An 18,816-nucleotide genomic window follows, 5' to 3' on the forward strand; every position below is an offset into this window, starting at 1 on the left:
TAATAAAATACGTATTTTTAGACAGCAGAAATGGTTAATAGCTTCAATAAAGTGGAACCCAGGTAGCTCTGTGTTAGTCAGTTTCTCTGTTTAGCTGGAATATGGAATATTTGCACCACATCTTTTTGCATGCTACAGTTTTACTTTTCTTTGGTCACCAGATATCTGCCAGAAGAAAAAAGCTTGCAGTCTTCCCTTTCACCACCTTTCTTTTTGTTCTTAGCCTCACATTTTTAAAAGCTCTGCCCAGGAGTGATTTAGAGAATTTAAAACCTGGAGTTTTTACAGCAGTTTGGACTTAGCCATACTCGTCAGGCTTTAATTTGCACTGACATAGTAGGCACCTTTGCTAGAACTGGGATTTTTAATTGCTGTTTTCTAGTCCAGGTTTTATTTATGAGAAATAACTGCAGGAAACAGTGTCTGTGGGTGACTGAGACCTGGTTTTGGTGCCGTGCTCCACAGCAGAGCCAGCTCGTGGGCAGCAGCAGTAGCAGAAGGGTGCCTTCAGAACAGATATGTGACACTTTACTCATGTTCAGGAAGACAGATTTCAGTTTCGGTGGTAACTCTTTGTCAAAACACTTTAAATGCTTTATCTTCCACTTAGCAAACATCATATTTTGACACACAAGGTTTAGGGTTTTTTCTTTACACTCTTAAAATAAAGCAAAATCCAGGGTTTCAAGTGCACAGTATGAACAAGATGAATCATTTATTGTACTGATAGGCAAATTCACTGTTCCTTCACTTAACGTACACAGTTGTATTTCACATTGCATAGAGAAAAGAGACAAGCAGATGAGAAGTTAAATCACTGTGCGTGGAGTGGGAGTAAAGCAGTGAGAATGAGCTAGCTTAACCTTACTTTAATGTTTTGTGTGGTTTTTTACCAGCAAGACCCCATCCAGCACCACCTACTCCTTAACTTTCCAAGGCTCAGCCTGGAGAGAGCCCAAGGCTATTAAGCCTTTCCTGACATGGTACTTAGTTGCCTGAGTTCACCTGAGGAATTTAAGGATTCATTTCAGTGGGAGTTCATTGACTGTAATCCCAAAGGATCTGAGCCTCATTGTTTGAGACACATTTCAAATAAAATGCATTTGCTTCCATTTGTTAAATAAGATGCAGAGATGCATCTGAGAAGTTGCACATAGCTAACCTACTAACCTGGAGTTGCTTCCAAAACAGTTGTGCATGGAGGCAGCACAGGTTTCTTGGCCTTAAGACAGCCCAATTTCCTTTCTTCTCCAGTACTTACTGAGAGCAATGGCCTGGACATTCATGAAGTTGTCTGGCATAAAATTAGTGTAAAGTAAAAAGGGAGCCAGGCCAAAAAAAAAAAAAAAACAGATGCAAGAAGACAGGGCTGCTTCATAGTATATAGTTCCCTTTTAGAAAATACATCTCTAACATAATAAAAAGCAGAGCCGACCATGTAAATTAAGTTACTATATTGTTACAAAATCTTTACTATTTTTTTCATTTAGTGTCAAATTTTAACACTACTATTGTAGACTAGTGATTCAGTGTAAGATCCAAGGAGGCACATTTTTTTGGAATAGTCAGTTTGTCCTTTACATGGTACAGAAGTAAGAATTCAAGAGATACACAAACTAGACACCAACAATCTTAGGATATTAAATTTAATTATAGATTACACAGAATATGATGTAAAAACAGCAATTGACTAGAATAATTATAACCTGCAAAATGTGAAAATAGTTTAGAAAATGGATTGTCATATTCTCTGACACAGCAATAGTCATGAAAGGTACACTTATAATATCATATGTTAATCTGTGTATTAACTATACTACCTGTCATTTAGCCAGGATTCCAAGATGGATTAAAGGCATTTATTTATGAAGTGCCTATGTTTAAATTCAGTAAAACAGCTAGATTGGAAACACTATATTTTTATCAACTACTGCATGGAGATCTATTCCAGATAAATGCTTTGTCTATATGCTATGAATTCATAATGAGAAGAGTAATTGTAAAACTGCAGAGAGCACAGACCTGAAAGTGGGTGACTTGACGACTGAAAATATTTCTTAGTGCCTTATTAAGTTTTGGAAATCAGACATACCAATGTCTCTTTTCTCTTTCAGACCTAGATCATGTTTAATCTGAATTCATGTTATATTTAAAAACCTCACCTTTAGTTGAAATGGGAAAGATGCCTGTAGATCTTTTTGTTATGTAGTTCAACAAGAAATGTTGCAAGTGTCAAAGGATATGATGACCACAGCAATGTCAGCAGGTTTAATTTTTATCCAGCCATGTTTTTGAAAGCAAAAAACCCAACCAAAACCAACCCTGGCATATTTTAGTTTCTTTTTGAATATACAGACTGGCCCAAACATAGACATTCTCTTTATCAGTCTTATTGTTACAAAAACTGTACATTACAAACAGTATAGAAACAAACTGAAAGGAATGTGCCACACATCCTGGCTAATTTTCTATATGCAGTTTAAAAATACAGCCTACTCCCTTACAGTGCACAGTTATTGTGTAGAGTACATCACTAGTTAAGTGGACATGATAGAAGAGCTCTAGTTTTCCTCAGCACAAAGAATAAGAGCCAATTCTGCTCGGTAAAGCTTTCCTCCATCCGACAAGGCCATGATGCTTTTCTTGTATGTTGCAAGGTTGGTAATGTCTAATTCCTATTTAAAGAACAGATAATGCTTTATAATCCTGTTTAGTTATCAGCATGAACAAGTTTACTACCAGCGGCAGGAAATGAGAAGAAAAAAAAAAGGGTATTCTCAGCCTATCCAAACGTAACACATTGGAAATGTTATTTATTTGTGTGTTATCTATGTTATTGCCATATGTTAGCTTGCTGGTGTCTCAGAAGCAAGCAAGATTTTGACAGTGTCATTGTGTAATCACAACTTCCCTAGTTCAGGATTTACACTGCTATTATTTCCACCACAATTTTTAGTTGTACTTTGACTTCAGGAATTATGACTTAGAAGCTCTATATTTATCTTATTAGGATGGATTAAAGTGTCCTTAAAATCCAAATTAAATCTAATCTCTAAGGGGAAAAAGTCCTCTAGGATTACCTTTTTGTTCTTTTCACAGAGATCCTTCAGTAGGGCATCAAGTTCATTTTCATCTATATAGCCATTACCATCCTGAAAAATACCATTAAAGATAATTTAAAAAATTTATTTTTCATTTCTGAGGTTATGGCTAGTTTTCCACAGATTCAGAAAATAAGTGCCATTAAACTACACTATTACTGAAAAGGTGTTTTGAATACTTACTTGATCATACATCTCAAAGGCTTTGTTGAATTCTTTTGCACACATTTTGACACCCTAAATGCCAAAAGGAAAAGAAATCCATTAATGACACCAGTCATGTGTGATGGTGACAAGTTAACTGAAGAATGTGAATATTCATACCTGAAATTTAATAAGAAAATTTTCCTGTACAGGGAGTAGTCTTTGGAGAGAAAAAACAAAGGTCAAAATATTTAATTGTTTCCATTACAGCATTTGGTACATGGTATTTCTTATGAAAAGAAACAGAAGACATACCTGGCCAGTTCAGTAAGCTCCAACTTTCCATCATTGTTTGCATCAAACATCCTGAGCTGAAAAAATATATAATTTTACATTACTCATGAAAAGTAATCAACATAATGAAGAAAACACTTACTTAGAAAACTTAAAATCAATTATCTTTATCCTGAAATGATGGCCCTGGGTTTTAATCTGTCACATTTGCTGTGTAATACATTTATTTTAAGTACTGACTAAGTAATTTATAGTAATTCTGATTAACCTACTGTAAGGTAAGTCTTAAGACCATGATGAATGTCCTGTATGAGAAACTCACGTGTAATTGTTTATAAATGAGGGTAGTGTTGATGTGATAACACTTTACTTTTGACTTCATGTCATGACTTGATAATAGAATTATTATTCTCTATTCATAAAGATGAAAAAAACATCAGATAAAGTTCAGTAGAATCCCAGGCATTCAGCGCTACTTAGACAGAAAATAATAGACATTTCATCTAATAGACTGCTAGGTCTAAATATTTAAGTAATGATAATGTTCTGTTACTGTGATATATTAAAAAAAAAAAGAGTGAACAGATCCTTCAGATGATGAGATTTTGTTGATGGTATTAAAATGGGAAAATAAATTTCTCCAAATATACATAATTAAATTACAGGAATAAATATATTAATGTAATTTGACCAAATAAGTGAATAATTTTTAATAACTCTCTTGTATTAAAGTATTTTACTTTGAGGCCTTGAAAGTATGATCTCCTGCTGCTTGAGAGGCACCAACAGCTTATATTAGCTATTAGAACTAGATGGAGATATTGCTCCTGCGTGGGACTTCCTCTCCCAGTATTTATGTCTGTATAGGTCCATTTTTCTACTTTCAAACACTGTATTGCCTTTGCTGTATAAAAGAGTCACAAAAGCAGTAGACTACAAAACGCTGAAAGTACCTCCACCAACACTCCATCCCATCACTTGCAGTAATTTTAGATGTAATTTATACACGAGGAGAAGCAGCATTCTGTACTGACATATCTACCTAAGTGTATATCCTTTTAAAGAGAAAACTAATGCAATGCAATGGAAAAAGACCTAATTTCACTTTAGACAATAAATGGCAAAATATACCAGAAAAAGTTACCAATTCTACAAACATTTATTTCTACGTAACACCCTGGTTCCTTTTAATACTTCCTTCCTTTTGTATAAAAGCATCTGCCTTGCATGTGTTTCCCATGAAAGCAGATTTGCATTTGGGCAAGGTAAGCGGTGGCAGCTGTGAAGTCACCATATTTTGTATTTTGATGGGTTATTAGTGGCTGGCTGTACCTGCCAGCAGCTGCTCAGGAGTGTACATTTTCTATTAGTCTTTTGTTTTTTGAGGAGATTGTGGGAGAGCTGGGCTTATATTTTTTTTCTTATAACAAAATTCTTTGTGATTGTGTATCTCCACAGAGGCCAGAACTTATAAAACACTTTATGATGATGGTTAGAAAGCTCTCTGGATGAAAAGGATACATTTTATCTTCACCAGTGAATAAACAGTGACAATTCTAAATAAATAGTTTATTCTGGTACAACGAACCAGCAGACTTCTTCCAGGAGAAACACAAGTTTTTTTCAACCATTCTTAAGCCAGTGTGAGGGTTAGAGTGTTTACCTAGCATGTTTTAAATTGCTAAAAATATTTTAGGCTGAAAACAAGCTGATAAAACAATAAATGTAGTGATACACATTTCCTGAAGACCAGAATTCTGTCTTTTTTTTTTTCTTGAAAAGCCCACACAGAAGCCAGTACTGGTCCTCACTGTAGAGTACCATAGCAGTGGGATGGAAGGAGTGTTCCAAGGATGGGCTGATTTAAGGTCAGGGAAGAAACAGTTTTGTTATAGTGTCTATCTAAAACATCAATTTCTCCTTCTTGAAGCAGGCGGAGAAGGAAAGTATGAGATGTTTGTAAGTCTGGTAAGAAACCACCGTGCAGTAGTGGCTTTTAAGACGAGACAGACATCACACCACTGTAAGAAGGCAAAATATAGAAAGGAACTCCAAATTAATTTGATCTAAACATAATAATGTAATTATGACAGTAGCAACAGTTTTTCTCCTAACTGTGAAGATTTCAGTTTTACAACTAATGGTACAAGGAAACAAAACAGGAAAATAGCATGATGTACCATATATATACCAAGAAGCTTAGAAATTCCTGGGCTTTTATTTTTTAAGCAGCACTGAAAACTGCCCATCGAAACTCCATAGCTGCAGAAGTACTTGCAGTGCCACAGTTGTCTCTCTGTTACAATGACATAGTTAGCCTGATTGGGACCTAGTTGGTCTCCAAGTCATTTGGAGCCTTCCAGTGGCTAAATGGAGTTTAGATTAACCCATTATTCCTTTGAATAATCTTACCATTATTTCTGTGTATTCCGTTAGCTTTGAGTCTTCAATCTGCTTATTTGCTTTCTGTAATAAATCTTTCAAGAAGCTCTGTTAAATAGAAGAGTAATAGGTGAATTTTTATCTACAGTATAAAATATTTGACTTGCTAACTTTGGATTAAGGTAATGGAAAATACTGTTTTACTTCACTTTAGTATTTACCGTTGAAGTTCCAAATAAGTATGAAAAAAAATAGTTACAGCTAAGAATATAAGTTTCTTTTGATAAGTTCAAGTACATTGCATTTTATTTGGAAAAAGTGACTCCTAAAACTTTCTGCATTGTATGCCATTTGTTGTATTGTGAATTTGGAAAAAAGTTTGGCTTTCAAGAATACTGCTTCCTAATCAGCTCTATCAGTAAACTAAGCTAATTAACCTTGGGTCTCCTTTTAAACTTGGATGCCTATTCACTTCTTGCAACATAGGAACAATTTTACAGAAAGGATCAATGATTAATCAAGTTTTGTCCTTGCCTATGGCAGTACCCGTAGCTAGATATGAACATTGCGCCTTCCTACCTTGTACTTTAAATGTGTGCAGCCAATTTCATTGCATTTTAGAATGAGAATTTGATGTCACATTACTTGAAACACCAACCATTTTTACTTTAAAAAATAAGATGCTTCTCACCTATTCAGTGTTTTAAATTTCTGCACTAGATCTGTGCCATTAAAAAAAGAAAGATACCAAATTGTTTAGCAAGGGCATTACAAGACCTGATATGTCTGTATGCCTGTCAATGCTCAGTGAAGCACCTAATTCCTGTCATCAATTGGAGTGTCATTATCTTTGTGGAATTTAGGGCCACATTTCAAGATAGAAAATGGGAGAGCATGTAAGAAAACATACTTGAAGCATATAAGAAAACATACTTGTTGTTCTGAACTGGAATGCAACCATGTCGATAGTCATATGACTAATACCTGCTGAAGTTGTTTGAGTTTGGCCTCTTCCATGCTGGAGGCCCTTCCTGGTATTTTGTATAGGAAGAAAATGACTGAAATGCAGTAAATGGATGTTGTGGAGACACGTTTAATCTTGTGTCCTTTGATGGAAAATAGAACTGGAAAGGGCATTGAAAGGCTATCCAGTCCATCTCCATGTCTCAAGAAAGGATTCTATTTATCTAAACTTCCTGAATTACTGTCTGATCTGAGCTATTGCCAAACCTTTCCAAAACACAGTGATGATGAGTTTGCCTCCACCTTAGACAACATATTCTACTGCCATTACTATTGTTAGAAAGTTTTCCTGATTTCCAGCTTGAATTTCGCTTACAAAGTCGTCCGTGGGTGTACTCCTCACATAGCAAATACTTAAAATGCTTATGCTTGTCAAGAAATGCTGATCTAAAAATAAAACTGTGTATTTATGTCTCATTTTCAACATGTTAAAATGACCTGTTTCTCTTAGGCAGACAAAATCTCACAACACAAGAGAGATGGGACCATTAGGGATTCAGTTAAAATGTCTTCATTCTTCAGCTGGTCCTCAATCAGCCCTACCTTTTTAAGTCTATTTTAAATTATAGCAGTCAACAGCAGTCCTTAAGGCATTATCTAACAGCTGGACAGTTTTCAAGGGCTACCTCCTCCTGATCCTACCAACTTTAGACATACCAACCTCCTGCAACCAGTCATCAGGAGAATGGGCTCATCTGCCTGAGGGTTACCTTAAGGTTAAATCCTCAGCAAATATCACACAGATACCAAACTCAAAAGAGGAAGGGAAAACGAAAAAAGATGTGAATTTTCTGATGTGGATTCCTTTTCTGAACAGAAGATCTGTAATGATTTTGGACAGTTTGATCTCCTGGTGCTTTAGTTAATAAAATTTACATAACTCTTCTTTATATGACATATGGGGAGAATAGTCCAAATTAGATGGATAAACACTGCTAGGCCTTTTTCTTGCTATGAATCGCTTTGATTTCCTTGAATGTAAAGCTACAGTAATGAATCAAGTGCAATTTACTGGGGAAAATGGCACCTTTCTACTCAGATGCTATTGAATATGACCATCTGTCCTATGAGGAAAGGCTGAGAGAATTGGGATCTTCAGCCTGGAGGAGTTTCAGGGTGACACTGTGAAAGCATATAAATACTTCAAGGGAGGGTTCAAAGACTATGGAGCCAGGCTAGTGACAGGACCAGAGGCAATGGTCACAAAGTGAAACACAAGAGGACCATCAGGAAACATGTTTTCACTATGAGGGTGACTGAGCAACTGGGTTTGAGTGGCTCTTCTTGAGTAGGGGGGTTGGACCAGGTGACATCCAGAGGTCCCTAACAACCACTCTGTGATTCTGTGACAGAGAATCACAGCATCTACAAAGTGCTGTTGGTTGTATAACTAGGGAAGTAAAGTCACTCTAGTTTTAATGTTTCTGCAAGTCTGAGATGACTAATGGAATAATCTCGATTCTGCTGTTATTTGTGCATATTAAAGCTGATACCAAAATCCTACTAGGTTAACCAAGCAAGGGCAGTCCAATTCCATTTGTACTAACAGTATGACAGAGGAAACTGTAGGGTTACATGGTACTTGAGAGAGCATAATCTTTCCAGCAGCATAGTGATTAATGGTAGAAATGCCCTTAGGAAAAATCCAGCAAAAGAGCCCTCCTCCGTAATGTACCTAAAAAAAGTAACCAACATAGCTTCCAGAGGCCCATCTTACTTTCTTAATCTTTCTTACTTCTAAGCTACCTGCTACCCTGAGTCACTTGAGACAAACTTGATCTGAATTAAAACATGTTTTAAACCACATTGATAAGATTAGGGTTTCGCTTTCAATAATTTACTGGTGATAAAAACATCAGCTAATTATATTCCTTTTTTGTTGTGTTTGAAATGCAAAAACATGCATCTGAAGAAAGAGATAGCAGCAAGGCTGTAATCCAACACCTGTTCTCATGTCATGCATACTCAGAGATATTGATTTACCTTAAGTTCCTCAGAATCAATGAAGCCACTGTGGTCGCTGTCATATTTCCTCCATGTCTGCAATCAGAATATGAATGCTTTAATGATATATTTATGGCAAGCAAGTCTTGGATGGTTTTACAGCAGGCAACTTTTCATACTGTACCTGCATGAAGTCTTCGCTTGACTTTAGCTGCTGGCATCTGAAGAACAACAGGAAATTCTCTTCTGTTGGCAATATCTGAGCAAGCTGTAACACAATTTATGCAAGATTAAATTTTGATTCTTCACTAGAAGAATCCTTAAATATAAGGAAAAGCCAGGAGAAAAAAAACAAACAAAGAGGGTAAGGGTTGGCAACCAGTGCTCAATTGTCGGACTTGGAGATGTGTTCAAGAAGAGCTATAAATACCAGAAAGAAATCAAAAGGGTTTTTAGCCCTGCAAAACCAGGGATGGTTCTTCCAGTGCCTCTCCTCTACAAAAGGCTTTTTTAAAATCAGACACATTATTGTACTGATTATTGCAAATGTTCATTTACTATAACTCAATTTTGGCAAGTGACAAATGGAGAAGATGGAAAGCATTGCTGTATAATTTAATGTAAAATCACGATTTGTTTTTAACAAAAGCCCAATATTTTTTTTCTGTCCTCAAAATGTATGAAATGTGTTTTGATTAAAGAAAACTTTTTACTTGAAGAATAGGCCAGCTGTGCTTACTAGGAAGAGAAAATGGAGAAAGACAGATTTCTTAGCTGAATTCTTTAATGAAAAATGACATCTGCAGAATTCCTGGAGTCCCATCTTAAAATTTCGATTCAAATTTTTGTTTTTCTGCCTTCATTTCACATCCTCAAATCCCTTGTACTGCCTATTTCAGTGCTATTGCCTAATTGCTGAGGCTTTTTTATTGGGATCCAGCAGAGCCGTAAGTGAGTTCTGCTCTCACCCCACAGGCACAAGGAGGCTATGGAGACATATCTCTTGTTTCTCTACAATTATCTATGCAAGGAATCAGTTATATTCTTTAATTGGTGGTACATCTGAAAAGACACAACAGAGCACTCTCCTTACAGAAATGGCACAGCTGATGACAGGCTGTCAGACCCATCAGAGCCTTCTGAGTACTTTTGCTAAATGGTTGAACACCAAACCAAAAGCAACTTGAACAATGTGTTTTTGTCAGCAGCTTTCAAAATCTACTCCATTATAAATGGCATATACACATGTGAGTAAGTACATATTCATACAGACTCAGTAGCTAAATGTGTCTTGATTTATGGAAAAATGTTTTTATTTCTCCTATGACAGACAAGCTTGATTTTTAGAGTACATTCCTATTTAACAGCAAATGGAATGGAAGAACTGCTTAGAACAAAAAGCAGAGTTGGGGGAAGGGACTATTATGACAGTGGGAAAGGGTTTGCATGTGTGGAAATTATAAATAAGATGTCGTTCAGTGACATAGGTAACTCCTGTGAGTTTTGCAAGGACACTGTAAAATAGTACAAGGTGCAAGGGTGAATGTAAAATAGTAACTGTCCAAAGAATCATTAACAGCTTATTAGCAGTACCAAACTGTATTTGAGGTACAGAATATGTGACCTTATTTTAAGCTATACCTCTCCCTCTTTCTATGTCTCAGGGGAAAGCATTAAATTGTTTTTCGTGGAAAACTTTGCAGTATTAAGGGATGAAGAGGTCGTGTGGAAACAGGCTCAACTTCCCAGTTTTATACTGCTACCGAGAAGAAAGATGGAAACCTATTTCAAGTCATGACTTCTTTGTGAGGATAAGCATAGGGGGACTTCATGAGAATGTCTGAGTAAGAGTGCAGACCACTGCGAGTCTGTGTATGGCAGCAATAGTAGTTTAGTGAACTTTGCTGCTTTTATGGAGAGCATTGGTTATTTCTGTATCGCAAATAATAGAGGACAATCACAAAGCCTGACACTGGTTTGACTCCTCTCTGCTCAGCTGCAGGCTGAGATGTGTCTTTATAGGTTACCTAGCAGAAAAAATACTCTCATTGCCTAAATCATAACTCTTCTAGAAATCATTCTCTAAGTAAATTCCATTATATTTAATGCTATTTAAAATTCCTTTCACCTAATACAGTGAATTTTCTTTTTAAAATCCTTTAATAGAGCATGGGAGGACAAAGAATATTTTAGGCTAATGAGTAGTTATTTTTATGGCAGCAGTAATCTTCAAATAATTTGAATGTAGAATTGCCGCAGTTCTGAGTTTTGAAACCTTAGGTTTCACAAGCACATTTTAGTGAAAGCGTTGGTCTGAATGAGTACAAAAGGTGAATTAAAGGTCTCTTACACAATGACAAGAAAGTGAACAGGTCAGACTTTGCCTTTAGCTGGAGAGCACTGGATTAAAGCCAGTGAACTAACTGCATTGTGCTTGCAAAGACAGAATCGACATTTAATCTGATCTGAAAATCCACTCCTTCCTTTGTGAAGCCACCCAGACCTCCTCTTTATCTCAGTCAACAGATCTTTCCTGAAAACTCATTATTTGCTTGCACATTTTTTGTCACATACTGGGATATTCATTATGAATGGTTGGGAGGCTGAATGCTTTACATCATTTTGTTTTTTAAACAGGATTCATACACGTTTTGTAGAAAAACTGTTTGATATACTATATAAATGGGAGCAATCTGGAATAACTGGACTTTTTTTTTTTTTGTAAGAGAGGAGAATCAAATCCAAATACCAACTTTAATTTCATACTGCTCTGCATGTACAAGATTTTCATGAGTTCCATCAGCGCTTTCCAAATCAAGCTTCATGCTGATGTAAGTGAAATAAAATATAGCTATTGGGTTTGGAAACTGCTATATTAAGGGAGAAAGTCCCTTCAGTCACGGGACTCAATACTGTCACTATTCAGTGGCTTCCGTGGATGCTGAGCATGCTTGGCGCTTCACTGGGGGTGGTGAGCCATATCAGACCCTACTGGATTTGCTCATCTTTACCCATTAAGTCAATACCAGAATCAGAAAAATAATTTGAAAGGTAAATGTTCCAGTTATCTTTCCTAAGTGAAGAAGCATAGTCTTTTTCAGGCACTGTTCATAAATTCTTCTTGCATCCAATGCTTGCTATTACACATATTCAAAAAGACTATTTAAATTGGATTTCTTGATACCAAATAAATATGTGTTTGTTAGTCCAAACCCAAACATTTTGTTAGACCAAATAAACAGTAATTCTTTCTAGATGCAGAGCTATTTGATCAATACTAAGTATCGTCAAAAGATGCATTTTTAAAAATCAACTACAGCTGCAAGTGAAACAAACTGATCATATTTCTATGGTAGTTTAGTCATAATTACATAGGTATTTAAACAAGTATATGAAATTGAGACATATGCAGAAAAGATATCTTTACATTTTCTATTATATCAGTAGTGATACTTCCTATTGACTTTTACAGATTCTATTCAGTCCTCTATTTTAAAATTAGCTACTGACCCAAAGTTGGTCACTGTAGAATTTTTCAGGCCTGGCTTTTTTCCAGGTGTTCCCTAATTAGCTCTCTAGGTCAGATTTCTTATTATCGGGAAAAAATATAATATCATTTAATAATAAAACTGCAGTCTCATTGCACTCAGAGTGACATAAACGAGTTGTCAATTTAAGCTCAAAAAAGTGACTTCTTAAACTGTAACTCTATGAATTCTCCTTTTTGTCTTGCAGCACTGAAGAGTGAAAGTGAGAGAAAATCCTTTCCTAGCAAGTTGCGTAAATGATGAAATTGTTGAGCAGCTACACAAGGAAAAGAGATTGGTTATCTCGTGTTATGTTCATGTTGTTCTGTGTTAAATGTATTTTCTTCAAGTAAACATGTCAGTCTTTTGTTACAAAGTAACAGTCTTACCTCGACTATTCCTATTTTTCCATCGGTAGTCTTCCCATATTGGTCCACAAAAGCTTTCATTTCAGGTGTCAAATCCTACAAAGTTACAATGATAGAATCATTACTTGAAGATACAGAGAAACATATGTAAACTTACTTGAATGTTCTATTAGTTGCAAAATAATATGCTACATTTAATAAAATACACTCATCACGGCTAGACTCCTCAAGTTTAAATGAAAATTACTATTTTTTAATCATGAATAATGTCATTGTGATAAATTTTACTTCCTAAGGAGTTATATTATAGTCAGTGTGAATGATTGGCATTTAAATACTTAGAACTCTATTTTAGTTTACAGAATGAAAAAATTATAAAGACAAGTGTGTTGGAAGATGTGTATAACAGCTCCATTGTTTAAGAGCATGACAGTGTAGTTCATAGGCAATTATTAGTCCATTTTCTCAGTTTTCATTCTTAAATTAGTAACTTGAAGGCAGTGTGAAATCTTTCAAAATAAGAAAAAATTCAGCATAAGATATCTGAACACCAAAATAGCCTTTCCACATCTTTGAGTGGATTTTTGCTGAACAATGGATGCTATTTTAGTCCTAAAAGAACTCATCACAGCATCATATTTTTCACTGTTTAGTATTTGGTTATCATGGAAACAGAGTCAAAATGTCACTGCTGAACTGTAGAGAGGCAGATTTAGGGGGAAGAAAACTTTGAGCAAAATCTTAAATCTGACAGAATAAAGCCATCATTGTTCTTCATGTAAATTATGGTACCCGCTATACACCTGCTCTCTTAAGGCTATCCTCATTCTAGACTGTGAAAAAGATACCAGCCTTGGGGTGAATATCTAAATATTTGATTTCACACTTTAGTTGACTTGTCTTGCTTTGATATGAGCTACCATCAACCTTCAATACTGATCAAACTTTTAATTTTCATTGTATTTCTTATAGGTGTGAGCTATTGAAACCATGCAGGATGAATCAGGGTTACAGTTATAATAATACAATGGACAGTTCTATGGTCATAGATGAAGATACAGCAAACTTTGAAAATTAAAGGTTTAGTTCCTATAATAAATCTGATTATATAGGACCTAAGTGATTCTCTCACTGGAGACATGGGGAATCTCAGCTGTACGAAGTCCATTGTAGTTTGTCCCAAATTTCACTACCAAAGCTAGCTAAAATGTCAGTTCCTTGTAGCTGATACAGTCACGGCCTAGTATCCTATTTCGGTCAAAGTCATCCATGGCAGGTTAGTAATTTGCCGTGGCTTTAATTAGAGATGTGGTTATTAATACAATGCACTTCAAAGTCACCTTTCATCTAATGATCCCAAAGTGGGGACAAGTTTGCTTAGCATGTAGAATGGAGAATTTAGACACTTGGATTTTAATTAGTCTTGGTTAAACATTTTACTAATCTTTCTAATAGCAGCTCTGCAGTGCCAGACAGTGTCCAGCCATGGAAGGAGGCAGAGTCAATTACAGGTTAAACAAAACAGGATGCATGTCCATTATTCAGAAATGATTGTGGGGTTTTTTGTGTTCACTTCACCCTCTCTTCAGCTGTTTGATGAGTTTTTTGAGTTATATTATTCAAATAAATTTTTTTGGTCAAAAAAACTTGCCTAAATTTAACCAAGTCTACTTCTAAACTTGATACAGATGCAGTATTCAATTTTTGAAATTAAGAAACTAGCCCTTCACACCTCAGTCAGACACCTCAGAAGAGAAGTTTGTCCAACAAGTGAAACTGTAGAAAAAAAATAGGGGTTTTTTTATATAATTTGAAAATGTAAGGATAGATGGCACTATAGAAACACTTACATGACCATATTCATAAACTGTATTTCTGTGGAGAAATATTGTCACTATCTATATATGCAGGGAAAGTGAGAAACGAATGTGGAATAGTTCAGCCGACATCCACCTATTGACACTTCATCAGCTTCTGTATTAATCACTTATATCCCAAAGTTTCTTTTGACAAATAGGGAATGTATTGCATAAATGTGGAGCACAATAAATGGAAGCTTATATACTTATATAACTTTTATCTTTAAAAAAGAGGCAGTTCTTTTAACAGGATTGAAATTAGATCAAATCAATGTCTACCATAATGCCTAATATTACCAAAGCCCAAGCCCTAAAACTTCTGAATACACATTCCCCCCATTGGGACTAGCCTGAATCAAGCTGCATGCTCTGTCTGAGAAAAAACATCTGTGAAAGTACAGGCTTACTGAGTGGATTAATACAGGGATTAGCATTAGAACATAATTAGAATAGTTCCGTGGTTGGGAAGAATATTGGGAAATATTAAACCATCATATTTGATGACAGAATCAATGTGATTCTTTAAAGCATATGGCATGACTGATGCAAAATCCAGCTATGAAGAATGCATAATTGAATATTTCAAAAATAGTGAGAAGGAGAATGACCTGAAATGCAGAAGTTAATGATGACAAAGAAGTTTTGGGGTGTTAAAAGAAGGACAGACAAGGAAATTACATATAACCTACACTAGTTTTTCAATGTGTCCCTTCTGGCAAAAAAATTAGAAATTCAACGCTACTGAATTAGTGTCCCACGAGACAAAAAAATGAACTAATGAAATGCTTGTTTGGCAAATGAGCCTTAAAATCCAAGAATCAGGTTAGATTTGAAATATAGATGACATATAGCTGTACTCCAGAGACCACAGACCAAGTGCTGAATTTGATGTTGCTACTGTAGATTGCTCTTAGCAGAACACTCCAAAGTTAGGTTTGAATCAGAGAAATGGGAAAGGAAAACTTAGACACCTGAGCATTTTTAAAATATAGCGTGAGATACAGACAGGTGTTATTTTAAAAACACCACATAAATTATAACATTTGTAGCAGATAAGAATAATCCTATGAAGCTTTCTGTGTTGCTTTGAATAGGATCTGTTTTTAAGAGATGCATGCTTAATTTGAGAGAGAAATTAATCTGACTTTTAAATGATAAATACTTTTGTCCTTGAGCTTCTAATTATTTTTTTAACTACTGAATAATATATTAGCATTTCTACTAACAATGCCATTCATACTAAATATACAGAGGCTTTAATATCGTCTTTCTACTGAGTATACTTAAGTTTCCTGCACTTTAGTATAGCAGAGAGATTTGTTCTGTTGCGATACTTTAAATGTATTGAAGTTGAGTTTAATCTTTTCTGTGAAAAAAATATACTTCTTCCCTCTAACCCCCCCCCCCCATTCCACTCCCAATTAGCTGTTTTGGTTTGTTTGTTTGTTTTTACTTTAGATTTGTTTTATTTTTAATTTTAGTTTAAACTTACTTGCATTCACAAAAACGAGAGCCTACACCAATAGCTCTAAGAAGAATTAACTAGTACCTAAACTGCAGTAACATTAGAGGCTCTACTGGGAGACAGATTTTCATATATGTAAAGTTTACACTCATACAAGTAATAAGAAGATACAATTTTCCACAAAATCAATGAAGATTATTTTTTTCTTTTTGCATTTACTGCTAAAATATACAGCAACTTTCAAAGCAAAGGTAATTATTGAAATGCTATTGCTCAGTTTGGAGGCATTCTTATTATGAAGTATTAATCTATTTCATCCATGCATATGTGTCATCCAGTTAAATTATAATTTTATTTTCTGTTTCTTCAGAAGTCTTTCAGCATAGATTAATTTAAACCAATTCTTTTAGGTTATATATTGGAGTTTGGTGCTAAAAGTGGCCTGATTTAGAAACTGATTATTTTAAGGGCAATTTATTTGTTAAAAATGTTCCCTTCTCTTTTAATTCAAATCTTTACATGGAATCTTTAATTTCTTTCTTTGTCTCTTTTTTTTATTGTTGTTTTTCCCATATGGCGATAGTTTGGAGGAAATGAATAATTAATGTTTCGATAACTCATATACATAAGAGTTTTGACAACACTGTCAAAAGCTTTGTTGTCTCTCTGAACAATTTAAACAGCCAGGATTTGGTACTCATACTCCTAGTGAAGAACAAGAAATGATTAGGAGTCATCTGCAGATCTATTTAGTGACCACCAAGGGGCAGGAATGCATTTCAGCCCATACTGCCCGTTAGGTATGAAAATAAAACAGAGTCCAACTACCTTGACGTGTTGTTTTTTTCTTTTTCTTTTTTCTTCCCCCACCCCCTTTATCTTTTCTTTTTTATTTTTTCTTTCCCATTTTAGTAAGAGTACATATCTAGATCAGATAAGATTAATTGCAATGGGATAAGGTCCCATCCAAGACAAAAAGACAACATCCATGTATTTCTTGACTTTTCTTTTTTTAGCACTGTCAGAAGTATCAGCTTGTAGCCTGGCAAGGCATGAGCGGGACCCGCTCTCCACGGGGGTGGACCCTGGTCTCACCTTTCCAAAGTAGAAGATTTATTTCATTTGCAACCTGCTCATTTCTAACCGAGCTACTTCCCTTTGCCTGGTGAGGCAGGTGCATGACCCGTGTCATGGCAAGAGAGAACAAAAGGAACTGGGGCACTGGAGTTTGCTCAAGAAAACTCTTCTTTCCCGAGAAGATGGAAAAGTGGGGCCAAACATTAACCTACCAAGCCTGCCTTCTTCCGTGCCTGCTGCAGCTCCTGGATGAAGTTTTGTAGCTCCTTCCCATCCATGAACCCATTGCCTACAACACAAAGAGTTACGGTTGCCGTCACCGCTCCCTCCAAACTCTCTGCTCTCCAGCGCCGGCACAGGGACATCTCCGACCCGTCTCTCGCTCCCGGGGGAGCGGCGCCCGCGCCCCTCGCCCGGACCCCTTCACGGCTGCGGGGCTGCGCCCCGAGGCTGCGGCGGCGGCCGCCAGGCGGGGAGCGGAGGGGTCCCCCCAGCCTCCCGCGGGCCTGCCCCCCTCGCCCCCCGCTCCCCCGCTGCCCCGGGGGGAAAGGAGTCACCGTCGGAGTCGTAGTGGTGCCAGATCTCGAAGAACTGGGCGGCCGAGATCTCCACGCCCTGCAGGTGGGTCTCCGCCGTCATGGTGGGCGCGGGGCGGCGGCGCGGGGGGGGGGGGCGCTGTCCGCGGTCCTGACTCGACTGTGACCGCGGCCGGCGCGGCGGCGGCTCCGACGGCTCCGACAGATCCGACGGCTCCTCCCGCCGCCGCCCCGCCGAGGGCTATTTATGAGGCCGCCCCGGCCGGGCCACTCCCCCCGGCGCTGCCCTCCCTTCCTCTCCGCGAGCCCCGGCGCGCCCTCCCCGCCCTGCGCGGGGGGGCCCGGGTCTCCCGACGGCGGCACCGCGGCTGGGGCCGGCCCGGAGCTCAGCCCTCGGGAAGCGACACCCTCGACTTGGCAGGGAGGGAGGGAGGCAAGGAGGGGTGTGCGTGTGCCGAGCGGGGAACCCCGGGCAGAGGGAGTTGCTGAGGATCCCTTGATGTAGAAAGTGTGACCATGAGACGTGAGGACAACCTCCCAGATTAGCCACGAGGTTTCCATCTGGAAGAGGGTCCTTGAATGTCAGAATGTGGCTGGTAGCACCTCAGGACGTCGCAGTACAAAGAAAAAGCCACTTGGGACACCATGTAGGGTTCAAGGAGCCCGATTTTCACTGCTCCATCCCCAACCCAGACCTGCAGACAGCTTTGCACAGGCTTAATCTTTGAAGAGCTGAAACCTGATACTCCCTCTGAGATATAACGGGGTATTGAGATATCCATATTGAGACAGTATACGTACAGTGCATAGGTGTGAGGGACACTACCAGTCTACTCTGAGTGGGTAAGAGCTTTTTTTTGGTAGATCAGCTTTGCAGACATCTCCTTCTATAGGAGTGGGTTGGTGGGAAGGGACAGCACAGCTCACAGAAGTCTTCCTTCTGCGATGGGGTGACCTGTTGCTGTTCTAGTAATGATGATTAAGTTCATTTTGGGATGACTCATTTTAGCCATTAGGATCACTGGGTGCTCTGAAGCACTGAACCTCACTTTCTCCTTCCAGCACTATCTCTCAGATGCTACACTGAGTTACAATG

The 18,816-nt window shown here is 37.5% G+C and overlaps 1 protein-coding gene and 1 long non-coding RNA gene across 2 annotated transcripts; one reads left to right on the top strand and one right to left on the bottom strand.

The window, feature by feature from the left end:
- Positions 1-682: 682 nt before the first annotated feature.
- On the bottom strand, positions 683-17,915 carry CALB1 (calbindin 1). The gene is made up of 11 exons (XM_027659078.1): positions 17,742-17,915; positions 17,397-17,473; positions 12,805-12,879; positions 9,073-9,156; positions 8,928-8,984; positions 5,952-6,029; positions 3,561-3,616; positions 3,426-3,465; positions 3,285-3,338; positions 3,081-3,152; positions 683-2,675 (listed from the first exon to the last, which is right to left on the bottom strand). Exons 1-11 carry the CDS (start codon positions 17,821-17,823, stop codon positions 2,562-2,564), a joined length of 789 nt encoding a protein of 262 aa, XP_027514879.1. The 5' UTR covers positions 17,824-17,915; the 3' UTR covers positions 683-2,561.
- Positions 9,641-12,858, top strand: LOC113954570. Its single transcript, XR_003530275.1, has 3 exons — positions 9,641-10,732; positions 11,617-11,719; positions 12,624-12,858. It is a non-coding gene; the product is annotated as an uncharacterized LOC113954570 (long non-coding RNA).
- Positions 17,916-18,816: the final 901 nt, after the last annotated feature.

Source organism: Corapipo altera, unplaced genomic scaffold (assembly GCF_003945725.1).
Source record: "Corapipo altera isolate COAL_440 unplaced genomic scaffold, ASM394572v1 52, whole genome shotgun sequence".
Classification (NCBI taxonomy): Eukaryota; Metazoa; Chordata; class Aves; order Passeriformes; family Pipridae; genus Corapipo; species Corapipo altera.

What these genes read in the sequence shown, in the direction of transcription:
- CALB1 (XM_027659078.1), bottom strand. Translation starts at nt 17,823, where the DNA reads ATGACGGCGGAGACCCACCTGCAGGGCGTGGAGATCTCGGCCGCCCAG. An exon ending in CGGAATACACAGAAATAATG is followed by an intron (nt 3,617 to 5,951) that starts GTAAGATTATTC and finishes ATATTTTTTCAG; the next exon opens with CTCAGGATGTTTGATGCAAA. An exon ending in ATTTTCTTATTAAATTTCAG is followed by an intron (nt 3,339 to 3,425) that starts GTATGAATATTC and finishes TTTGGCATTTAG; the next exon opens with GGTGTCAAAATGTGTGCAAA.